Here is a 26,815-nt window from a genome sequence, read left to right as displayed (position 1 = left end):
ACATTCACGGTGTAGGGGTAGAGTTACAGGGTTTGTTCTCACTAGATACTCCTGCATAACGACTGGGACCGTTCTGGGGTGCCACCCGTCCTCCGGTGTTCTCTCCTCTTCTTCCCTCTCACAGTATTTTTTTTTTTATAGTAGCACCCTGCTTCGGGTCAAAGTGCAGTTTATGTGTGTACTGTGTGTGTGCATTTACATATAAACCAGTGTGTAAACATAGGGAGCCCTAATCTTAACTACAAAGATGTTTGCAGAGAGTGATTAGCACTAATTGCTTATTTACACCATCAATAACACGTCTCAGTGGAGGGGACTCAAGGCTGCACTGTGAGGCCTGGGCTTATTTAGCATCAGTTTCGGGAACACAGGTTATTCCCCGTCCCCCTCAAGAGTATCCCAAAGATAAATGAGATAGGGGATAGGGTTGGTACTTGTAGTCAAAACACAATCAAGGCTAGTTGCTCATTAACATTCCAAAGGAGGCCACAATTGTTGGGATGAGATCAAATAAAGATACAGGAGGGAAACAGAAATAATCGAAAATCAATACATTTTTTGTCATAATTAATCACATTTTTGTGCTTCTTCTACTTTCTTCCGCAAAGCTTGTAACACATATTTACTTGAGTAAAATTGTGGAATTAATGTAAAATCATCAACTAGAAAGTATATTCAGAATAAAAGTGTCATGTTTGGGTTCTGTTTTTCCTTGTGTGTCTCCCTTGGTTAAGTGTTATCCTGCCCTTCCTCGTGTCAACCAATCAGTGCCCTCAGCCACTTGTGTCTTGCCCTAGGTGTGTCTTGTTGTGTCGTTAGTGTGTGTGTGTGTGTGTGTGTGTGTGTGTGTGTGTGTGTGTGTGTGTGCGTGTGTGTGTGTGTGTGTGTGTACGTATATAGTCTCCTGTCTTCCCTCTATCTGGGTTGGATCATTGTCGTTGTCACCACTCTTGTGTTTTGTTGTTACTTTGATTTTTGGTCTTTTCAGAACTTTGTTGGTTTTGTTTATTTAGAGTTTTACCCAGTACCCCTGTTAGTGTTTTTGTTAAATAAATCATGTTCAGTTTAACATGCATCCCTGCCGTGGTTCTCCTGCCTCCCTGCATTTGGGTCCTCCACTCCACCGTGACAAAAAGTTCTAAATAGCTTTTTTGATTTTTAAATCGAATTCTTCTCCTGTAAAATACAACTGTTAAACAAAGCGATCAAAATAGTCTCAGCTTTCGGACCATGTTTTTTTTTCTCATAGAAACAATCCTCAAAACTTGGCTGTGCCCACAAGTAGCACACTCCAGCAGCATTGGTTTTGCGAGGCCCCGGTGTAGGGAACTGGAGCAAGGGATTTTACTCTGAAATGTGAGCAATAAGCGGTTAGCTTAAGCTATTTGAATTTGGCTTTGTAAAGTACACAAATTACTTGAGATCAATGAGTTAACGCTTTAACTTTGACAGCACTAGTATGTAATTGTATTGTAGTTTATAGCGAAAAACAGTAGAGAAGGAGGTCTCCAAACGTGTTCCTCCAAAGGCTGCACACAGAAAAATCAAAGGATGGGTCATATATTTTATTATTATTATTATCTACTGCAACATTATGCATAGTTTGAACATTAACACTGCACTTAAATATAAAAAAAATAAAACTGTAATTAAAAATTAAATGAAATGTATCGCACTTAAATAAATGTTTAAAACAAACTGCTCTAAAAGCTTAAATGCAAATATATCACAATAGTGTATGCAAAACTATCAATTGCAGATAAACATAAAAACTGAAAAAATAAAGTAAGGGAGTATGACTTAGGTCACCTTCAGTCTTTCGCTCCCAGCTGTGGGCAGCTCATCTGCCTGTGTACGTGTGTTTGTGCGTGTGTGTGTCAACACAGAATCTTAATCAAAACTACTGTGTAACATCTGACACACTTAACTGCTCCCCACGGGTTCCACTTCTCCTGTTATTTTATTTATTTATTTTGTGCTGCTAGTTTGGGCTCTTGTGTCGGCCTTGTGCCAGCTACCGTGTGATTTCTCCCCCCCCTTTCCTCTCCCAGTGGGTCGGTGCTGTGAATGTCATCTCGATCACTGCACGCCATGGTGATATCATACGGGGAGGCAGATGTAAATGTGAGCAGGAACAATTTGGACTCAACGGGATGTCTTTTTGACATTTTAGCTGATTAAATCTGGAGTGCAAGTAATTTTAGTTTTAATTGGAAATTGATCAAAATGAACAGTGCCTTGTTTGTTACATGACACTTGATGAGACTTGAGACTAATGGGACGCTCCTTCTTCTTCTTCACCACTAGATGGAGACACTGCTCTGTCTTTGTATCAAGCGACCGCAATTTAAAAAGAGGTGTGCCTTGATATGAAGAAATGAAGATTTTCACATGAATGCCTTCCTTCAGGGACTGAAATGAAGACATTTTAAGGATCGAACATAGAACCTAATAACGTTCCCCTTTTCCTGTATGTGTTTTTGTGTGGCCACTTCATCCATATGTTGTAGCTATTAGGTGGGGCCAGACCGAGCCTGCAGCTTGGACAGCACACATGAATCATTTCTTATCGGGGGCAGAGTGACTCAAAGTGCATGGATGGACTTACTGCCTTAACCCCCCACCCCCACCATTTTTTTTAAGTCGCATGTGCAGATATATACCGTCCACGTAGCTCTAAAAGCAGGGCTCATTGGCACTGGAGGCAATTAAGTTCAGCCATGCAAGGGAATTCAATTATGCAACAGCGATGAGCCCTGAAATACCACAGAGCAAGCCGTATGGTGCTGGAATCAATGCTGGTCAATCCTGGTTATGGGAAATTGATGTTGAACATGGATGTTGTAAGGCCTACAGACCCCGGTCTGTGTGCCTTTACAGTATATGGTCTTGCTATGAACACAAAGACTGCAGTTTAACTATAAAAAGTCTCTTATCCACAGCAAAGATGGCCGCCTGTGATGTCAATACAAAGGGAAAAGCTTCAAAGTGAATGCATGCACAATATGTAAAGTAGTGCAACTAAGAGGGGAACAGCAGAGCATATCCCAGGCTCCCTTGCTAAACAACCGAGTAACCTTGAAGCACTTGACTGCTGATTATTAAATTATGAAAAGATAAATTGCATTACAGTATTGTCACCAAGAGTAGTATGAGAGCTTATAAAACATTTACAGATGGACCTTGTTTATAGGTGCTCATTTTGTACCAGTGTGAAACATTTGTGCTAGTCCTGGTTTAACAAATGAATGCCTGTATTGCTAATAATGCCATCGTGTGTGCCTAATGCTAGCACTGTTAATGTACTACTAGTGTAGATACAGCTAGTTCCACAAATGTGCTGGTGTAGCAAAAAGCAGTGTTGATTTTATGTACAAGTATTCCTAATGCAAGCACTTAATTTAGCAACAATGGTGTGGTGTTGCTAAAGTCAGTATCACACATGTATTAGTGTGGTCAATGCCAGTTCTGCTCAAGTACTACTTTGGGCTACTAATAAACTAATGTTGGTATTGCTAATAGACTAGTGTAGCTAAGGCTACACGTACGCAGCTAATGTATTTTCCATTGATGTATTACGAGTTTAGGTATAGTGCCGCTAGTGGAGCTAATGCTAAAGCTGCTAACATACTAAATTAGCTAGGGCTACTAACGCTAATGTACTTCAAAGCGTAGCTAGTTATACTAATGTACTACTAGTATAGCTAATACTTGTGTACCAATGGTGGCGCTAATGCTAATACTAGAAGTAACACCAATGAGATAGTGTAGCTAAGGCAAGTAAATGGTACATGAATGTAGCTAATGTTACGGCAGACTCAACTGAAGTTACCATATAAGTTCCACTAATGCACTACTGTACTAGCATATCTAATGCTAATTTGACTAGAGGAGCTCTTGCGAATGTTGCTAATGATTTTGAACTAATGCTAGTGCACCAGATGTATTTGTTCAGCTACTGCTAATATTTTGCTGGTCCAGAGTACTTGAAGAGTACATTATATCCATGTTTTTTTTTTAAATTTGTAATCACAGTTTGTTTTTAACTATTTGGGTTTTTAATTATCGAAATGAAATTATACTGTACACTCATATGTGACCCATATTTGTTCAGATGACCAAATGAATTGCATCGTGTTAGACAAGTCAGTATAGCTCAATAACTGGCAGCCACAGTCTCCCGGTAATTTCCTTATTCATGTCTAATACCGTGTGTCTGTTTTATATCCATATACAGTATACCATACTCAAATAATTACAGATTCCATCAGGCGCACAGAGCTCAAAATGGCTGTGTTATGTTTGCACTGAGGGTAATCTTTCAACACGCTAAGAATCGTCCCTTGTCGCCACCAGACAACACAGTCATGCCATTACGCATTCAGCTCAGCAGACCCGGCATCAGAAACAATCTCATGCTCTGCCAGAGAGATGCTGTATTCCTCGAGTAATTTGATTCCGAGCCAGGGCTGCATAAGGCAAAAACGCCACAGGTCACAAGCGTTTGAATGATCATCGAGCACAACTCAAACACAACCGGTATCATGAAAAGGCAAGCGAGCGTTGTTGTCAGACGTGCTCCTGTCCCGTCGGGATTGATGATGATACCTCGGATGTTGAAAAGACAATCACTTCATGGTTGTGGAAGTGACACCTCAAAGTGGTCCTTCATCTTAATTTCAATCCCAAAGGGCACATGTCCAATAGAGCGGGACGGTATCGATCCAAGCAGATCATTCATTTAGTTTAATCTCTGCGGCACGTGTTTGGTGGTTGACAAGCTGCCCAAACCGCCACTGACGGTCCCGTGTGTCCTTGTCACCTTTAGGTCGATACCTGCGCCTGCAAGTGTTCCGCGAGGATCATGGCTCCTGGATGACCATGTTCTTCTCCACCATCCTCTTCCTCTTCATCTTCTCACACATCTACAACCTCATCCTGCTCATGGCTGGAAGCATGGAGTAAGCCACTCAATATCCCTCACTTCCCTTCATTCTTACATCCATTTGTTAGCGCCACATTGTGCTGATTGATCCAAACGCCTCGCCTGACCATAGATTCTAGAGTGGTCTGATTAAGCAGCCATAGCTTTTAAACAAAAGGCAGGTGGAAGCTACACAAATTCATCCATGATCCTGCCCATGGTAGGCCTCAACATCCTTGTGTCAAGCTCCTGACAGAAATCGATTTCTGCATTTGCGAGGTGTCCGTCAACCGGTGGGGGGAAAAACATGCCCTTCAAGCCAGCCGAGCGCATGGAATCACAGCGAGGAGATCTGTCGTTTTGTTTGTTTAAGTGATAAAAAAACAGTCACAGTCCTGGTTCTGGCACTACAGAGATGGAGGCTAAATCTTTTTAAAAATGAGGGTTATAAGGTCGAAGCATACGAGACTTGGTAACGGGTATCAGGATTTATTTGTTTTTTACAGCCTGAGGGATGAGTTTGTATAATCAGTTCATCTATCACCCCGGCCTGCTTCCTCCGGGTGACATCAGCATCCACCTTGTTTGTCGAGATGACATCAGCCCAGGGGCAGGTGTGCCGAGATGGTAAACGTTAGGGGCTCGAGGAAAATTTGTGCAAATCTCTCCTAAAGAGCATTCATTTATTGGCCTCTTTTACGCAGTAAGCCACCTTTGCCAAGACCCTGACTAGGTTTACATGCACTCAGTAACCATGTATACACAAAAATGTTCATATTTGGGTTTTTAAAACCCGGAATAAGAACGGGTTACCCTATTAATAACCCAAAGTTTTGGTCTTATAGATTTTAAATGCCCCAAAACGATTTTTTTCCAATTATTTTATACTGTCTTGCCCCTGTTTGTGTGTGCCTTTATTGGGAGCACTGTTCATGTTGTACACAATTTGGGCACTTAGGGGCAGTGTGGTTCCGCTCGTTCTTATACACTAAGTTGTAGCCACATAGAAGCAAAAAGTCATGATCAAGTTATTCCAATAAACATTTTTTTTTTTTGCAGTGTAGGGATGTTAAAATGTTTCTCTGTATACATTCCTGAAGTGTTTTGTATGAATAGTCTTTTTTTCACTTTTGAGTGATAAAAGTGCCACGAGTAGCGCGCTAATTAGCATTAGCAAGTCAGACTGGAGTATATCATGACAATTCTTTGCATATGTACAAATTGAAACAGAAATCATTGTCAATCAAATAATGTTTAATCTAAAATCGTTCTGAATCGATAATCGATTCTGAATCGAATCGCAGACCCAAAAATCGGAATCGAATCATGAGACAAAGATTCCCAGCCCTAATATAAACACCGTCAGGTTACCTCCTTTGAATGGAAGGTTTGTGTTCTGCGCATGCTCTATCTGCAAGGTACAGGAAGTACTTACATGTGTAGCGTCTGGCGCGCAACCTACCAGAAATAAACAGGCAGCGATAAACAAATATGGTGACACATACAGTACAGACCAAAAGTTTGGACACACCTTCTCATGCAATGCATTTTCTTTTAGTCTTATTACTGTTTACATTGTAGATTCTCACTGAATGCAACAAAACTAAGAATGAACACGTGGAGTTATGTACAGTACTTAACGAAAAAAAAGGTGAAATAACTGAAAACATGTTTCAGATTCTAGTTTCTTCAAAATAGCCACTCTTTGCTCTGACGACTGCTTTGCACACTCTTGGCGTTCTCACTTCTGGGAACTACTTCAATACTGTTGGAAAACAATTTCTGGTGACTGTTGAAGTGCAAAAAAAATAGAAATCAGAGCAAAGAGTGGCTGTTTTGATAACTAGAATATAAAACATGTTTTCAATTATTTTTTAAGTACAAAACTCCACATGTGTTCATTCACAGTTTTGATGCCTTCAGTGAAAATCTACAACGTAAATAGTCATTAAAATAAAGAAAATGCATTGCATGAAAAGGTGTGTCCAAAGTTTGGCCTGTTCTGCACATAAAAAGCAGCAACCAAAATAGCTCATCAATCTGGTCAATACAATTCCAACACCCCCATCCCTTGCTGCTCATGGAATGCTGTGAAACTATATATATACCAACAGGGGGTGCTCAGGTCGCAGCGGTGAAAACAGCGCTCCTGCTTGTTTTCTCTCCGCACCAGGCCAGCAGTTTGTTGAGCCCCGGATCTTGCCAAAAACCATTAGCGTTCTCATCTCTGTTCTACTGCGACATGTAAGAGCGGAGTTCACGCCTTGCCGGGATGCCCTCAGAAGACGAGCGCCGGCCTACGGTGGCACGAATGCGTGCAGAGTGACTAAAAAAAAAAAAAGGTGATGGAGGCAGAGCGAGAAAAAGTGGGATGAGTAGGAGTGCATGCATTCAGTCAAAGTCAAGTCTTTTGATCTCCATCCAAACCTTATTTGCATCACCAACACCCCCCAACCACTCCCTGAGCCTGCAGCACGGTTGCCACGGCACAAAGAAAAAGTTCAACATGCCTTTGTGGCTGTTGGCGGCCCCCACTGCGAGAGCGGGTGTTCCTCCGCATTTAAACGCCATGAACAAGCTGCAGAGAAGTCTTTGAAAGGATGTAGTGTTTTTTTTGGCAGGAGATCACTGCCAGAGCTGTGATGTGCGCTGTAGGGGACGAGGGCGTGTTACACACACACACATACACACACACATACATACACACGTACACGTACGCTATAATGGCCGCGTCTCACACCTCGCTCAAGGTAACTGGGATGTGTGACCTCAAGCTGCAAGCCACCTGTGCCCTTTGTCATTGAATTTTGGCACAGAGAGTAGGTGCAGAAATCTGTTCTGTTTATTCTCTTTCTCTAATACTATTGCAGAAAGTGATGGGGATTTAACTACATTTCCAATCAGTATAAAGTAGTTACCAACTATAGACAGTTTTCACATATTGCTGGCGTCGGGTCGAAACCTTCTATGTCTCAATTAGATGAATTTCACACACACAAAAATGTCATGTCTGGGTTAGTGTTCATTTTCGTCAACGCACATTTTTCACCGGACTAAAACTAGACTAGACTCAAACCCTCATTAAGAAACAATAAGTTGGACTAAATCAGAATGCATTTTCGTCGACTGATGAAGACGAGACGAAAATGTACTTCACGTAATTAAAAACTAGACTAAAATCTATGGACATTTTAGTTCATGAACAAAAACGAGATGAAAATGATATGATTTTGTAAAATCCTGTCTCTGCTAATCTGTCACTGTGACACTGTCATGTGACACATAGTGACACGCCCCCTTTCAAATCTGCAGCTAGCAGAGTGCAACATGCACAAACACATAGGACAGACATGAGGTGGATTCACGGTGAAAAGATAAAAAAAAAAAAAAAAAAGAGTAAATTATAGTTATAACATTAATCTAACGGCAATAACTTTCCAACAATAATGTTAATCCGACCGCTAACTAATGCTGGCTAACTTACTAGCTCGCAGCATGGAGCCATAGCTACACTTGTTGATATACTGTAATTGTGTGTGAAGTTGTTTTTCATCAAAAAGATGAAAATAGTTTTAAAACCGAAATGTTCAACATAATTTGATGGCAAAAAATATACTTGGGTAAATTGACTGTCATGACTAAAACGTTGACAGTTTTTCTTGACTTGAACTAGATGAATAATTCTTGGACTAAAATAAAGACTAAAATGCTAGATTTATAGGCGACTAAAAATTGACTTAATAAAAACAGGATAAGGTTGATATATTTGGTATATTAATAACTAACAAGTGTGATTGAAACTGGACTAAAATTTTAAAATGGCGGTTAAGATTGAAACTGGACTAAAATTTTAAAATGGCGGATAAGATTGAAACTGCACTAAAATTTTCAAATGGCGGATCAAATTAACACTAGTCTGGGTCTTTGTGGGCAAAGATGGAAAGGTTACAATACATCTGCTTGGAAACAATAAATGGAACCCACAACACAGTGACTTATCAACAACAGCAGAGCATTTTGTGTATTTACTCATATGATATGTCACCAGAAGAATTAAATGTAGCCGGAGCACTCCGAGCTGTGTGCTTGCACGTCAGCGGTCTGTTAACCAACATTATTAACAGCCACCTCTGGGTCAACAGCTATCAACCTGTTACCTGCCGTGTGTCATTTCAGGAGGCAAACTCAGCCTGTGGTGGCTCCCTGGGAACTGTAATCCACGTGAAGGCTATTTGCATTTTAATGTAACTGTCAGATTGAGAGGCGGGAGGGAGGAAGGGAGTATTTGTGTGAAATCAGACCAGTGTGACCACCCCGGGAGTTTGATGGGCCTCGCCAACGTTCGCTTAAGTCGTGCAATCCCATTCCTCCCATTTTACAGTGCCATTAGCAGCCAAAATCAGCCTCTAATTAGTCTGTGTTATTTAATTAAGTCAGCCAATATGAGGCACACCCATTAATCATGACAAATTTAGAGGGAGGTGGGGCTGAGCTATGTGATTGTGGGTGCGAAAGAAGGTAGCAGCTGCTGTGCGGAATCACTTCTACATGGTATTGTAGTCATTCACATAGCAGCCGCTCAAGATCATTCGGTGTCGTCTTCCAATTGTGATTGACGGCCAGTCAAAGGTGTAGTTGTAGGATAAGCGGTATAGAAAATGATTGGCTGCATGTTTGAAGCGGGAGACGTCTGCAGTGTGGCGGGCGTTTGACAAGAGCGATACCCCGAACGGGATTAGAAGCCATCATGGTATTTGCCGTTGTTAACCATGATCCTTTGTGTGTTGTTCTGTCTGTAAGCCGGGCTAATGCACAGACAAATAATTCCAAATGGCTGAATAAATAGCATGTTGTCGAATGTTGGATGGCGCCGCATTGCCGCCTGTTGCGCGCATTCACATCAAAGTTGGCCGAGCCGCCATCCCCGTAATGCTTTAAACCAAATCATGCAAACGCAGGAATTATGGCTTTAATAAGGCACAAAGAGGAGACTTAAGTTGTAATCGTAAAGCTACAATGTCAGCAGGAAGACATCGGGACTTTGCCAGAGGGCATTGCAGTCGGATTCTTTTAATCATAACTTTTATCGTCATCATCTTTTATCCATGAGTCACCTTCTTCATTTTCACTTATTGGTGCCTTTTGCTTGGGCCAAATCAGGTAATAAGGCGGGGAAATGCCACTGCTGGTCGCTGATTGGTTGACCAGGTTCATCATCAGCACGTCACTGAATACGTTTACATGCAGTCAATATTCAGGTTAAGGTTCCAGTTTCTGAGACATTCCGGATAACGTTTTCATGCGTGAGTGGACAGGTACTCTTTATACATATCTTGTTCTAGCTTGTTTCTATGGTCAACTTACACATGAAAACGCCGCAGAGAAATCACTTCATTCAAGTTAGCCACGCTTAGTGAGTGGCAGCGTAAGATGGCCGCCACGCATACTGTACAAGCAGTTCCTGTATTCAAAAGATCAAGATTCTTTGCGAATAAAGCAAACCAAAGTTCCGTTCAGAAGAGGTACCCCAAACGTGTTTATATGACCAAATATTCGGGTTAAAAAAGGGGTCATCCAGGGTTAAGACCGAAAATGAGCTTATGGCATTTTAAATGTTGCCAATATACGGGTTTTAACTGCATATAAACAAGCATGTCTTCAATAGTGAACTCATGATTACTCTGTTTTAATTGTACAATAAAATGTACAATAAAATATTTTTTTCCTAAGTTTTCATACTCTTGTTAACGGTGCATTGTGCAGTTTAAAAAGGTAATATTATAATAATAATATTATATTATATATTATATTTTTCTACATCATGCATGATCCACCAATGCCCAGATGAGCACGAAGAGCCCTGACTGTTTTACTCTGACTGCACTTTTATCAGCTTTTATCTTCCCTTTATAGTAGAGTGTGCGGATCTACACACTCCACAGTTCCTTTGGGGAGGGGAGGGGTAGAGTTTTTTTTTTTTACATCATTTGAAGTCATGTCTTCATTTGTCAACTGTGGCTGTCGCTAGTACGTGCACCATAATCGAGCCTGACAAAGAGGCTATAGTTACGCTTTGGGCCAGAGGTGACAGGCGCGAGTAAAAAAGTGCTTTAAAAGATCCTTTAATTCATTCACTGCCATTGACAGCTATAGACTTTTGAACTATTTCTATTAGTTAAATTTTTTTTTCCATTTTTGTTAACAAGAGTATGAAAACAGATTTTTTTGTTGTTGTACATTTAGAACAGATATAAAATGTGTGATTAATCGTGATTTAACTAGTGAAGTCATGCGATTAATTACGATTACAAATTTTAATCGCCTGATGCCCCTAATTTTTAATCTTTTCTTTTAAACAAAAAGACTATATATTTTTTAATTTTTAATAATCTTTTCTTTTCTTTTTTAAAGACAAGATTATTAAAAATTAGGGGCGCCAGGCGATTGCAATTTTTAATCGTAATTAATCGCATGACTTCACTAGTTAACTTACGATTAATCACAAATTTGATATCGGTTCTAATACAATAAAAAAAATTCTATGTTTTCATACTCTTGTTAACAAAAGTGGGGGAAAAATGTTAAACTAATAGAAATAGTTCAAATGAATTGTTGACGTCTATAGCCGTCAATGGCAGTGAATGAGTTTTAATATGAAGACATTTGTGAAATTCTGCACATTTATAAAATTGTAAAATACAACTTGACCCCATTCTCTACAAATATATGCATTAGTAAATTTATTACAGCAAAATTTTGACGTGGACGTGCTTGCTGTGTTGCGACTGGAATGCCCAAGTACGGGCTTTCCAAGTAAGGGATGGCCATTAATTGCGCGTTCAAAATATTTGTGGTGTTAAAGGAACTTTAAATTGACTAAAAATAAACGCCCAAATTTTGACACCCCTAATATAAGCATAGTCACTGTAACGTTCGGAAGAAGAATCGCGTCTGTGTCTCACACAAACAAATCTTGCCGCTATCTCACAAAATGACTCATTATATATTAACATGCGCTCCCATGGCACGAGGCGTTGCCTCCGCTGTGATTTACTATCATCTGGGAATACCCGGCGTTATTAGAAGCGGCGAGGTGACACGTTTCTTACCTCGTTATATCTTCCTGCTGCTTTCCGGGACGGAGGGGTGTGTGTGTGCCAGTGGTCCGCTCCATATGTCACTGCCACTCTCATGGCAAACAGCAGCAGGCGCAAACAATAACCATCATAACCTTGACACATTCTTGCGTCACCTGGGAATAGATTTACATTTTTCTGTGCGCATTTGTGCATCCTGTCATTCCCTCAAGTTCCTTACCTTGTGAACAACCTTGCTGATGGAGTTTCACTTGCAATTTGTGACATTCACAGAATGTTTCCGTGTTTGTGTGAAAACACAAGAATACTGGTCTATTTCCTCAAAACTGGAAGAGGAAGGTTTGGCTAAAGAAAGTGAAGTCAGGATTAGATAGATAGATAGATAGATAGATAGATAGATAGATAGATAGATAGATAGATAGATAGATAGATAGATAGATAGATAGATAGATGGAATACAGTAGCTCACAGTTACAGTATAAGCCTGACATTTCAGATTTACAAATGTTCCCGAATGCTACATGTGTTGTGTTTTCTTCCTTTTGTCTGTCATTCTGATCTCAAATGACCGTAAGGTGAGAGCACTGAAGTGTGAAATGACAACTTGTCACTGTCATACGTTGATGTCAGCATGTAGAATGCATGGGAAACCTTTTAGCATAGCAGATGCGGGGGGTGGGCGCTGCTTGAGCCTGAAATGTCAATCAATTGTCTTCACAACTTGTTTTTCAAGCATTTAAAGTGGAAGTCAACCTTTATGTGACCTCACTTATCTAAACATGACATTCTGATTAATATTACATTTGTGGAATATGAGTTAAGCAGCAAAATGCAGCTGTTTTTATCCATCTCAGGGGGCGGCCATTTTGCCACTTGACACTTGACCACTTGCCACATGACATCATTGTTGCTCAGCTCTCAAGTAACAACCAATCACAGCTCACCTGTTTTCTAAAGCTGCGCTGTGATTGGTTACTACCTGAGACCTGAACAACTGTGATGTCATCTTCAGTCGACAGCAAGTGGCAAAATGGCCGCCCCCTGAGATGGATAAAAATGGCGGGATTTCGCGGCTTAACTCATATTCCACTAATGTAATATTGAACAGAATGCCATATTTAGACTAGTGGGGCAGCATACAGCATATTATTGTCCAAAAAATATTTTGGGCTTGACTTTCCCTTTAAAGGTTGATCCTCCCAAAGGGGTCTAGCAAAAGGAGGCCATTTTCTGTCAAGGCACATGTTATGTTCCCAAGACCAAACCCATCTAGTTCCGGTCTTTGTGTCCAGATGGTGGCGTCTAATGGAGAGCTAAAAATGGAAAACCGTCAGAAAATTAGCTAATGATGTTCACATTCATGATAAAGAACTAAAGGACTTGATCTCCAGATGCAACGATGTCGTTTCTGTGTGGCGAGATAAATTGAGATGGTAGCTTTCAGTTTCCTTGAGAGAGCGGCTTTGCAAGCGCGAGGACAGACTTTACTGACAGTTTTATGTTCCACAATAACTAGCGCTCCTCTGTGTTGTATACTGTAAATATGATATTAGGCAGCGGAGCTGAGCATGAATGCCAGACAGGCAATGTATTTCAATGCGGAGCTATCCAAGGTCGCTAACGTTTAGAATGAGTTAAGCCATTTAGAGAAGCAGCGGCAACACGAGGTCACTGGTGTGGTCACGGTCATTGGCTGTCCGACTGAAAACGCGTCCATAAAACTCCGTATGAAGGCATTATTATGAAACGGATAATAAAATATGAATAGAAATCAAGAGTGGAGAGATAACTCTTAGTTTGCAGTTTTACAACCTTTATTGACAGCACTTTGATTCGTCCCTCAGTACGTGCGTTTTATCTTTCGCTAAAGCTAAAATTCAACGAGAACATTTTGTCTTTTGAAGATGAAGGTTAATATATTGCTTGTTTTATTGCAGAGCTCTGTGGTACAAAGAAATTCAATCATTACGTCATCACTAGCACTTCTGGACTTCACATCAGCACTTCAACCTAATTAATTGCTCGACTGATTTATCAACATATCACTTTTTTAAAGACCTGATTCAGCCCAGTAAAAACTTTTCTTTATCCGGTCTGAATTGAAAATTGCAGTGCTGTCATTCACACTTGAGAAAATAATTCAATCCATCCAAAATAGGTTCGACTAGAACAGTACACAGCAAAAATTAGAGCGTTCAAATTTCAGAGTTAAATTTTTGGGAGTTGATTTTAACTCCTGATGTGCCATTTTGTAACATTTTCAAAGTTAATTGGTGTTATTTTACAGAGTTGATCACCTAGTGTACGATTAACTCTGAAGAGATGTAACTAATCTTTGCCTTCGTACCCATCGACGAACGACGAAGAGTAATTGCCACACACTAATGTAAAATCAACACTGACCAGTGTTGACTAGTATTAAATGTTAACTACTATCAGCGTTGTTTTAACCCCATCTCAGTGTAAAAAAAAAACACTTTGAAAGGGGTTGTTTTAACTCTATTTAGTGTGGCCCAATATAAAGACTTACGAGGTGTCAAATTTAACTCTGTAGGTGTTGAATTAACCCTGCCAATTTTGCAGTGTGTTTGGTCACTGAATGACACAGGAAAACTTTGCTCATGACAATAAAGCTGTTCATACCTCAACTTTATTCTGACGCTTGCACCATTCAAGGCTTGCTTCTGAACCACTCCCCGTCCATTTCCCACACGGGAACAGAAGTGATTGACAGTGACGGAACAGAAAGGAAAAGATGAACACTTTTGATGTTACATATAAATTTGGTTATCAAATAGTGGTTCCTTCCATCCGAGCTTATAACTGCAGATGTCAGTAGCCTCCATAGAGCATGCTAATTGCTTCAATGCAAGCCTTTAAAAGCCGCTGAAACGTCCTTGAATATAATAACGGAACAAGCGTGGTAAACCCGATAACATCCCACCGAGGATCTGAGCTGGCAGGGCCGACAGCGTTGGCACCGGCGCGAACAGTGGCGCTGCGATTAAGCCGCGGGAGCCATTTTGCGGCTGATTATTCATGACGCTACTGTATTGTAATGTTCCACTACACTGAATTCTCTCATTAGGCCAAAACTGACTCTAAAGGCCATTAAAGTTTCAGTCAGCATGAATAAGTCAGAGTTCTGCCTCTGATCATGCAGCGCTAAGAGTCCCCAAACTCATCTTGGGAGCCTGGCCCAAAAAATAAAAAATCATCAAATAGAGCCTCTTTGAGCACTGGGGTTGCTCAATTAAATATGTGTGAAGGGCAGGAGGTTGGCGTCGGGGTAGCCTTCTTTAGATTTAAAGCCCCAGCATGCAGTTCGAGGCAGCATTTCCAGGAGTATCGATTAGAATTTTGCTGCGGGTAAATGACTCCCAGTGGGATCTCGGCAGTTATGGGATCACTGCCGAGCTGCGGAATGTCTTACAGGCTTAATGTGCGCCCCAATCAAGGCTGGTTTATTGGCCAGGCCGACAGAGGCGAGACGTGACGTTTAATTATTTTGGAATAAATGAACCCTTTAAATAAATGTTTGTTGGGTTTATTAGATTCAAATCGATTACAATCATAATCGTCCTAAATGATTGGAAGAAAGGAAGAAAAAAAAAACTTTTGGGGGTGGGGGGGCATATCGCCCAGCCCTACCTTGGGGTATTTTATTTGACCATTTATGACTGAAACATCTTCTAATTCGTAGATTAAGACCTTAGCTGTTCACAATGGGTACACCTGCAAGCCTCTGGCCAATAGTTTCCAGACTGGATTCAGATTCGAATTTCGTTGAGACGTCATGTGTCATGTTTGGGTTCTGTCTGTTTTGTTTTTCCTTGCAATTTGGAGCTCGCTTTTTGTTTTGTAGAAATTAAAAAGCGAGCTCCAAATTGCAAGGAAAAACAAAACATGGGGGGAACAACAAGGCAAAAACGGGCAGCATGACATGAGGAAAAGACAGAACCCAAACATGACAGTAGCCCTCCCTCGAGGGACGGCTCCCAGACGACCCTAAAACAAAAAAGTCCAAAAACAAAAAAGTCCAAAAACAGGGCGGGCGGAGGGGGGCACGGAGGCGGGAACCTGGCACACCCATCAAGGCCAGTCCGGGGGGCGTCCCGGACGCCAGACGAGGGGAGGGGGAGGGAATAATACAGAGCCTCTCAGGCCATGGCAAAGGTACCATTCAACTAGTTTTAAGTCGATGTTTCATCAGAACAGTTATGAAAATATTTTATTAAGGTTGAAAAGTTCCCTTTGTGTTACTTAAAATTTTCATAGATGCTTCTGACCCTGTGAACTTGCTGCACCTTCTGTTTTAAAAATAAAAATAAAAATAAAATCAAGATAAGTAAAATTTTAATACTTCAGATATTTTGAAATTTAAAAAACATTGTTTATTGTAGCAATTAGCAAACAATAGGGAGCTATTTATTTAAGTTTTTATTTAACTTTTGAAGACATGTCCCTGGAAGATCCCTGAACTTTTTGTTTGACGTTGTCTATTGACTAAGATTGTTTTTTTAAACTCCAATATTTTACAAACCCGAAACGTTCAATAAACATATTTTTTTAAAGAAAAAAATTTGATATTAATATTTTCCCATTTAGTGAAAATAAATATTGGCTCCAAATATCGGTTATTTGCCTCCATAATAATAACCGGTTATTGGTATCGGCCCAGAAAAAAAAACGATCTCTTCTTCTTCAACCACTGAAAATATCAAAACAATTGCAGAAGTATTTTGGATTAAACATTAGCTTACTTTCAAGCACAACTGTATACACAGTACAAAATAATAGCGATGAAGAACATTGCATGATCACAATTTTACACACCATGCAAATATTACAGACAATTATACACTTTACCAAAATACACGGAGATACAATCCTATTGTCTGGCTTTTTTTTGTTTTTGCTTTGAGATACATGGTGGCAGGGAAATCGATTCATTTCACGATCATTTCAGTCTTAATCAGGCTTGCTGACAATTTCCATGCCTCATCAGCTTGTGCTGGTGAACTTGATGTGAGTCCGAATGATGTTATGCACCACAGGCAAGTCACGTGTGCAGAAGAAACCATTGTTATTGGCATTGGTTGGGGGCAAACCAAGATGAATGAAGCTATTGAATTCAAATACAGCCCCTTGAAAGCTTTGCCAGCGCCGCATCCATTATATTCATGACCTGTAGGGTTTGAGGGGAGGGGACGCGCCCACCTGCTCTACTCCTGTCCGAAGCGGGTCGAGGGGGATCAAGGAGCCCACCTCCTCCTCTTCGCTGGCATCACACTGACCCACTTCACCTCCCCCCGGCCCCTTGCTGTGCTATTACCTGCAGAAAATGGAACCAGTCGTGTGCTTGAATTTGCCAAGCTGGAGAGTAAAAGCTTTTTCCAAGAAAGCGTCTCATTTCATATCGTCGCCACATCACATTGTGCTTGTAATGGGCCGCCGCGTCCTTGAATGCGCGCAAGCAATGAGGTTGGTTGGCCGTGTTGATTTGAAATCATTTAGACATGAAGCAAATTGGCCCAGCAAATGGATCATTTGCCAAACTCTGCATAGCCAAAATGGAAAGCGGCGCTACAGGATAAATTGTGTTGGCGCTGGCACTGATTGTTTACAATCCTCGAAGCCTCGCGGAAGGTCGAGACGCAGCTCGTTGTTATCACTGGTTGACATTGATTGTGATTGGCTCAGACAGCTAGCATGACCGTAACTTGGCACCAACGACTGTTTTCTCTGCTCTCTTTAAATGCCTACTTACGCATATTGTCATATTTGCTCTTCTGTCATGTGTTGCAGGTCTCACATGGTGACGGATCACATGGGCATCAAGAATGAGAGCTTTATGAAGATTGCTGCAGTGGGTACCTGGATGGGGGACTTTGTGACTGCCTGGATGGTGAGATTCCATTTTTCATTTTATTATTAGATTTGCGTTTGACTCTTTGGCCACAAATTGTTAAATGCTTACATTTCATGATATGTGACCTGAGCCATACTGACATCATGACATTCATCTTGTCTTCTTATTTATTTATTTATTTTCAGTTTCTGTGAACTCATTTCACTCACAGCCATTTTCACTGAAGCAACCCCCTTCTCGCTCCCGGCTGTTTTACTAGATTTTGACCACAGTATTATATTGCTTTAAAAAACATGGAATCTACCAAAAGAAAGATTAGAGTCTCTTCTTTCATCAGGAAAAAAGTGTACAGTATTTCTATCTGTTTCCGCTTAGCAGCAATTAACATTTCGAATATAGCTAAGTTTCATCATTATTCAGAAATCTGTTTAGAAATGTGAGCAACATGGCCTATTGTTCATCTATTTTGCTCTGCTGTCACCTGCTGGCCGTTTGTGTAATAACTACCATTTCTTCAACTGTTTCTTTGCAATTTAGAGGCTGCATCAAAGCCTTCTGTATGCTCTGCATAAAAACACCAAAAACGTATAAATACGTCTTTGGGACACTTATAAAACATATTTATACGCTTTTGGGAGCAAATGAGTTAAAATGGAAGTCAACCTTAAATATTTTTTGACAATATGTTATGCGTGACCTCACTAGTCTAAACATGATATTCTGATGAATATTACATACAGTTTGGAAGCAAAAGCCAGCCTTTTTTTTTATCCATCTCAGGGGGTGGCCATTTTGCCGCTTGCTGTCGACTGAAGATGGCATCACAGTTGCTCAGGCCTCAGGCAATGATCAATAACAGCTCACCTGTTTCCTGAAGCTGAGCTGTTATTGGTTGTTACCTGAGACCTGAGCAACATGGACATCATCTTCAGTTGACAGCAAGTTGCAAAATGGCCGCCCCCTGAGATGGATAAAAATGGCTAGATTTTGCTGCTTAACTCATATCCCACTAATGCAATATTAACCAAAATGCCATATTTAGACTAGTGGGGCTGCATAGAACATGTTATTGTCATATAGTATATACTGTACATATATTTATATAGTATAGTGTTACTGTTGCTTTCCTCAGACAGCTTCTGTGGAAGGCGGCAGTGAACGCCAAAACTTGTAAAAGGTAAATACAAACCTTATTCTTCTAACAAAAAAAGAAATAAAATAACAAATTATTCCTTGTATGCTGCTAAATCAGCGCTTCCAAATATGGACACGTTGGCTAGTCATTCCAAAGAACTCTTTCACATTGAGCGAGTGCAGTGTGAAAAGGGGTTAGCATTTAGAGTGTCCATTTACCTTAATATGCATGTTTATGTTTTTTTTTTTTGCATCAGCTACAAGCTGTTTATTATGGTCAATGCCCATACTTGTCCCCGTTGCAAGTGGACTGTAATGATAAAGGGGAAAAAAGTATTTTTCTGTTCACACAGCAAATAAAGCATGGCCACAAGTATTAGGTATGAATAATATGTATTTGTTTCTATTTGTAGTTGTCAATTACTGGTGAATTTCAACCCTCAAATTCACCAAATCTGCTGCCACATACTGTAATCATATTGTCTCTCGAGAGGCCGCGAACGCAACATTAACTTGATTAAAGTTAAGCCGAGTCTGACCGCGCAGGTCTAATTGGGAAGATGAATTGGATGTGTTATGTGAGGCTCATTGAATCCATTTTTGAATGACCTCACATTTTTTGCCTCGCTGGGTTCTGACGATTTAAAACAATTGTCCTTCATCAAGTCTTTGAAAGGGAAGTAAATTATTTGTAGCAGAAAAAAAAAATCACATAAGCGTATAAAATTTTGATTGCATGTTTTAGCACGCACCTCATTCATAGGTCAGGTGTATCTTTTACAGCCCACTTTACTGTGCTTAGCAAAGCCTCAGGCCAAGGAGACGTTTCATCCAGAGGAAACGCGGGAACACCGCTCTGTTCATTTGTCAACTTTAAAAAAGCGAAGAGCACCCACATTTTCATGCACACAGCTGAGACAAGTTGACAAGCTCTCCGCCTGGTCACATTAGTATTCTGTGCATACTGCAGAGGAAGACCGGCCATGGGAAGAGAGACTAGATTGGAGGACGAGGAGGGTGAGAAGCAGACGTCTGGACAGAGAGGAAGGAGCATGTCAGGCTCATTCTTGAAATTCTTCTCTTTTTTTTTTGCGCATTCCATTAATTCAACAAGGCACATTAAAGATGACCTCATCGACATGAGCGGACAGGAAGCATCTAATGCCTTATACAATACAGACATCTGACAAAAATGTTGGAAAACCATGATTTTCATCAACAACAAAAATGAGAAACAAATATATAATATAATATAATATTATATAATCTACTGTACCCCGCCTACTGCCCGAAGCCAACTGGGATTGGCTCCAGCGCCCCCCGACGACCCTTGTGAGGAAAAGCGGTTAAGAAAATGGATGGATAGTTAGTTTGATGGTTAGTGGAGTTTGACCGGAGCCAAAAAAGAAGCTATACAATTCTGCAACACATCCAGATTAAGGTGTATCTAGTTGCATTATCGCCATCTACTGGACAGGAGTGGAACTGTATCAGCGTTTAGGTTTGTTGGACCTTGGCAAAGTGTCTTCACTCCAGTGATTTCTACTCTGTCAATTACTCATAATTTAATTGGACATGAAACAGAAGTGGGATGCCTTACTTTGCCTTTAACAATTTTTGTTTTAATGTTTCAAATCTGTTGTAATCACTTAGCATAGCAAAAAGACGCCTACCCCGAATTTTCCAAAAAGCGAATTTGTTTCTCCAATTCCGCCCACACTAGTCACCAACTTAAGTCTTGTAATTATTTCTTCAGGTGACGGATATGATGCTTCAGGATGATAACTATCCTCACTGGGGGAAAAGTGCAAGAAGGTTCTGGAAACAAGGCAACAATAGGATTGTCCTCTTCTGGTAAGATGTCTTGATGCACGCATTTACGATATACAGCATCTCCTAAAAATTGATCGAGATCAGAGGTTTTACATAAAGGTAGTTTGAGCAAATTTCGTGTTATTTTTATGTCAAAAGTATGGATCAGACTGGTAGCCTTTCACATTAATTAGTACCCAAGAAGTAGCTGTGTTTCAAAAAGGTTGATGACCCCCAATCTGGAGTATGTAGTGCCGAATGTTGGTTCATGTGTCTACAGCTGTGGCCTATCAAAGGGTTACAAGCAGCCAATAGATGTGTTAATCATCCATCATTCGTGTCAGCACCTTTCAATTAGAAGAACGGTGGAAATCGATGAACATGACAAGGTCACGTGGCAAATCCTCACCCCGTCTTTGTTTCTTTTTTTTTCTTCATCATGACCTTTCAGTAACTGCTAAACAAAACGCTGCAAACCCCCCAAAGTCTTTTATGGCCTTAATGTTCATTACAAGTAAATGATTCCCAGTTGGTGCTTGTTTTCATCCAAGGGAGAAGTGCAGGACAAATAGATTAGAGGGTTGCTGTTTTTGTCACGCTTGTGAGTTTGACCTTTTTGAGGTCACAGTGTGTCTCCATCGTAAGATTTTGTGTGAGAGCATCTGTATTTCTTTTAGTTTGTGTTTAAATGGCAATGAAAGTCATGTTTTTATCTAGCCTGGAAATCCAGACTCACTCGCGGCTGTTGCATTTCTGAGGCATTTCTAACAGACAGTGGAATGAATCAATGAGCGGAGAGTGACATCAGAAAAGCAACTCGTTGAAGTTTTTTTTGGGGGGGCGGAGATCAAATCCTACATCCAGCCGAAGAGACAGTACTGAATGACTTATGTCGTTGTTGCGGGAAAAACTTGAAAAGTGAAGAGTGACGTTGCTCACGAAGACGACGTCACGCAAATCGACTAATTTGATTGGCCGGCCTGTTTTCGACCGGAACCGAATCGTTGTCTATGGACTAAAGTGGGTGTGGCTTGCCTAGCTAATTTTTTTCAGCCTTTTTTTTATGTGAAAAAAAAAGAACTTTGCAGTGGTTAGGGGCTTTGACCACTGAATAAATTGAGGAATTATAATCAGCATGATAAATGTAATTTAAATTAAATAAAACCAGGGAGGTTTTCCCCATTCAGTGCTACTGTAGTGTACTTCCGGACATGTAAATACAGTTTTACAGAATGTGCACGTACACAAAATACAGTTGGAGTAGTTTGATAGACATGTTCCAACAACTTATAAATACATATAAAAAAAAAACTTTTATTTTTAATTTAAATTTTTATTTTTTTACTATTTATGCTATTTTTGTACAGTGCATCCTTAAGATGGCTGCTCACTTCCATTTTGTTGTGCTACAGCCAAGTTTATTATTTTCTAATTTAGTAGTTTTGAATCAGGCATATGCGTGAGAATCCATACCTACAAATGAATATGACTTATGTTGGTACAGTTTAGGTTTGTGCCTTGGAGGAGGTCCGCACTCTATGAAGCGTCTTTGTAGTTTAAAATGCAGCAGTTTAAATACTGCCAATAACATTATTGTTGGGCAGTCTACACAAAGGGGACGACGAGCATCCCGTCTCATGGCTGCACATTATCACAACATTTGCTTGCCTGTTAATGTGACATTTATAGTCAGCGCGGTGCTTAGAAATGCATGCGCAATTACACTTCATTTGTCTTGTCAGGAACACTATCTAGTGTATGTTGCTTTTCACTACATTGAGCGCCTCATTCTTCTCCTCTTTCCAGATGTAATAAATATGCGCCTCATCTAGTTTGGATTTGGGGGGGGGGGGGGAAATAAATGTTTGTTTCAAGGTTGGCTTCCTCTCTAATTCATTCATAAATCTCCCCTCTCGCTCTCTTGTCATTTTTTTTTTTGCTTTCCCAGGACCGTGCTGGTCTTGCTGACGTCAGTGGTGATTCTCGCCATCAGTACTGACTGGATCTGCTGGGACTGCCTGAATCGGGGCTTCCTGCCCAGCGATGAGGTCTCCAGAGCCTTCCTGGCCTCCTTCATCTTGGTCTTCGACCTCCTCATTGTCATGCAGGTAGGAGTGCTCCCCGGTGGCCAATTAAAAACAACACACACACACACAAAAATGAGTCGCTGGGACGTCTCGTGGCTTTTTTCCCCTTACGCTACCCGTCTTGTTGCTATTTGCCGTCCTCCCATCCCCCTCTCCCAATTTATCAATGACGGGATGCGGCACATAGCAGCAGCAGCAAGTGGAGCGTTTGATCATTCTCAGCTGGCGTGGACGCAAATACATGCAGGACGCGAGAGTATATTTTGATATATTCTCCCTATATGTGCGCACGAGCCTTCTTTGCACCCGTGCGTCTCCTATGCCTCACTTCTCACCCAATGTGAAACCTCAGCTAGCTAAGCTCTACAATGTAAGCCGCCTTCATTTCCTTTTATGATGACTCACTAGATTGGACACACAAACTGTTGTCTCCCATAGGAACATCAACAGGGCTTGTCTCATTGTGGCTCATGAATATGCAGATGTGTTTGTCCAGGCAAAAACAACAACTATGAGGAGTGGCTACTAAGCGTGAATAAAAAGTATGATTTGGTTGATTTTGTGGTTATGTGCTAATTATGCTCCTTTACCACTGCACTGTACTTCAAAAAGGTCAAACCAAGCCCTCATAGGTCACTAGAAATGACAGACACATGCTAACGTTAGCTTACTCTGTTGCAGTACTTAATGCTAGCATTACTTATCAGTACGTTGTTAGTAAAACAGGATGAGAGGGAAATTTCCTTGGATGCCTGGCCAGATGAGTTTTGAGAAAGTTGTGGTTACAAAGCTGCCCGATGTCCACGTTTCATCTGTTGTAAGCCTTGACTGAATTTGATCAGAACATGAGCAATGTAAGGGAGGGACTACCCTCAGGACGTGACATGGGAACAAACAAGCATCCATGGTCGACCACTGACCAAAACGTCACGTGCTTCTCTCCATGTCACATCACAGATAGTGTGACACACAGAAAACGTTTTGGACTAAGAACAAAAGCATAATACCGTATAGCGTAATTGTAGCATTAGCTCCAGACGCTACCGTATTATACCCACTTGAGTCTGTTCAAACTGATGCGTTCAAGTCTACATGGTTTTCACAGCTTCCCGCGGCACTATTTTGAAGAGAGGAAAAAAAGCAATTGCCCAAATAATAAGTAGAGCAGATTCTTATTGTGCTTGTAGCGCTTCTCCCAGACTTATTGGTACATCCGCACAGCAACCAATATGGCATATGCTCCGTGGGAAGAGAAAATAACCTGAAAACGACCTGGAGAAGTCAGAATGTATTTGAGTTAAGCGCGCTTAGCGATTGGCATATCTTTGCTTTGACAAGAGAAGAATGGGAGATTTGTTGTCAGATACAATGGAAAACATCAAGCTCAAACATGTGGAGAGAGCCTTCACGGAAAAGACACTGGACTAACTGCGACGTGTTGGAGACAATGTGGCAATCAGGAAGCGAACCATTTCGTTTTCATTTGGTCATGCGGAACGTTGAGGCCTTTTTGGGGGGAGGTTCATAAGATCTTGGAAAAAGTATTCTTTCGAAATGGGGTCTTTATGTTTTGGTGCCATAGTATTAGAGAATGTGTCTCTAAGAAAATAAAGTATTTGTAGGCCATAAAGATAAAATACAATGTTACCTTGTGCTAATGACAACGTGTGTACAACATGACATAGCTTTCAGGGTAGTGCTGTTGGTAACTTCCTGTTTGGCTAACTTGAGCTGGCAAGCTTAGGTCAAATGAGACACGCTCTGGATTAATAACTGTCTGCGCACACCAGGAGGACCAAAACAAATTTCTTATTAAACTCCCTGCTAATTTTCATAGCCGCTAGCATGACAGATTTCACGCAATTATTCACATTTTAATATCATTAATTGCTCATTCCACTTGAGTGAATGGCAACATTTCCTAACCGCTCACTCGTCTTCCCCTGGAGTGATTGATTATTTTGGTCTGCCACTAACGCCTCCTAGTGTTCACCAATAGGACAACCCCACGTTGCCGCCGAGGATGCTGCGGTTCATACACAGTTAATCCTCCATGAGAAAACATGTGCGCTGTTGTTCTCAAGCTAATTAATGATCTGTTTGAGATTCATGCCTCCAAGACATGGTTTACGTTTCTACTTGTGTGTGTGTGTGTGTAATTACGCTGCAAAATGTAAAAAGTTCATTGTGTGTGTGTGTGTCTGTGTAGCAATATAAACCCAGCGAGTTTACTTTCCTCATCTTTTGTCATTGTGACTCGTTATTTTTTTGTGGGAAGAGCATTTAAATGCCACGCTCGTTAGCGCTGCTCATGGCTGCAGCCACCGCCGCGCACGCAAGACAACTGCTGGGCTTAATTACTTTCTTCGGGGGGCATCGGCGGGCTGCTGCACGGGCTCGCTGTGGGTTCGACTGGTTGGCGAGGGTCTCCTGAGTTTGGCCTGATTTGCACAGATTTCCGTTTGTTCTGCACATCTTTATATTGGCTAATCCTCACGCCTGTTAGTGTGGAAAAGCGTCAGAAACCTCTGCAGTACTGACCGCGGAGTGGACTTCATTAGTGGCTTGCCAGTTGATATTAGCACATTGTGAATTTTACCATGCGGTGGTAATTTCATCTAGGTATTCTGATAAATCAAGTGATTCCTGGTCTATAAAATTCAAAGTCCAGCTAAAGCACGTTTTGATTCATTTAACCCTCTCGTGCATGCGTTATGACAACCGCCATCAATTTTTCATTCCTCGCCTTCGACCTGCAAAAGAAAATCAACTTTCCAATTTCTAAACACACAAGCTCTATTTTCGTAGATAGGCGCCCATGTGCTTGGCGTAAAAAAACAACAGGGGCAAGTCAAGTCTACCGTGCTTGGGACCGTGTCGCACCTCACTGGCTGTATCTGGAAATTTGTTGACAAAATTTTAGACTCGCAAAAAGCAGGTCTAACTTGTGGTGTGGGTGGCAAAACAAGAATTTTGTGAATTGAGATACACGGCGCAGGCAGGCAGTTGGCACTGTTTAGAAATGAAATACGACAATATGGGACAATGCCTCTAAATCAGGGGTGTCCAAACTTTTGCATTTGAGGGCCACGTACAGAAAATCAGAAGGACGCAAGGGGCACATAATGTTATGAAGAGAAATTGCGTTTAGTCCTAAGAAATGTATGAATAATTTATTTGTGCTTTTGCATATCTAGAAAAATGCTGCAGTATATACAGTAAACCAATTTATTGTTGTTGTTTTTTTCAACACCCTCTCTTCTTACTATCTCCAAACTTTTTTTAAATAATTTTTTTAATGGATACTCGACTCATCGAGCCATTTTCAGCAGTAATAAGTTAATTTCCCTCTATGAATGATTTTTGCACACACCAATCTTATCTCTGGTAACCCAGCAGATTTTAACTGGAATCAAGGGGAGCCGCTTCGATTGGCCGGGAGTCTGCTGCGTTCTATCCCACAATGTTGCAAACGCCCCCCCCCCCCCCCCTTATACCGAATTCTACCTGTGCAAAGTCTAGTAAAATGCCAAAAGAAAGAAAACGCCACCCATGCTTACGGTTATACTGTGCTTGGTGCCAGACTTGTGATGGTCATGAAAACGGATTCCCTTTGACTTTATCTGTGCTGTGTGCGTGCGTGTTTACAGGACTGGGAGTTCCCACACTTCATGGGTAACCTGGATATAAATTTGCCAGGTCTGCCAACCTCACAGGTGAATTTCAAGCTTCCTGTCTGCAGAAATGTCGTGAAAGAGGAATACCGTGTTCATATCACAGGTACGTCGAATGACACTGTTGCTGAAGCGGAAATGTTTTGGTCAATTGATGGATCAAACACCTGTTGTGAATTTTGCCGTCAGGCTCCTGGAAAGAGATTAGCAAATTG

General features: G+C 41.0%; 1 protein-coding gene across 2 annotated transcripts in view; it reads left to right on the top strand.

The window, feature by feature from the left end:
* Positions 1 to 26,815, top strand: part of tmem117 (transmembrane protein 117) — a 37,490-nt gene that overhangs the window by 4,272 nt on the left and 6,403 nt on the right. The window contains exons 3-7 of one of the 2 annotated variants that reach the window (XM_077567641.1): positions 4,829 to 4,961; positions 17,830 to 17,929; positions 20,784 to 20,881; positions 22,788 to 22,947; positions 26,577 to 26,706. In XM_077567641.1, coding sequence (XP_077423767.1) covers positions 4,829 to 4,961; positions 17,830 to 17,929; positions 20,784 to 20,881; positions 22,788 to 22,947; positions 26,577 to 26,706 — 621 coding nt within the window. The remainder of the gene's footprint in view (positions 1 to 4,828; positions 4,962 to 17,829; positions 17,930 to 20,783; positions 20,882 to 22,787; positions 22,948 to 26,576; positions 26,707 to 26,815) is intronic. The other variant, XM_077567642.1, reaches the window with a different exon arrangement.

The sequence above is a fragment of the Vanacampus margaritifer genome, chromosome 6 (genome assembly GCF_051991255.1).
Source record: "Vanacampus margaritifer isolate UIUO_Vmar chromosome 6, RoL_Vmar_1.0, whole genome shotgun sequence".
Taxonomy (NCBI): Eukaryota; Metazoa; Chordata; class Actinopteri; order Syngnathiformes; family Syngnathidae; genus Vanacampus; species Vanacampus margaritifer.
This window is presented reverse-complemented; position numbering and strand designations above follow the sequence as displayed.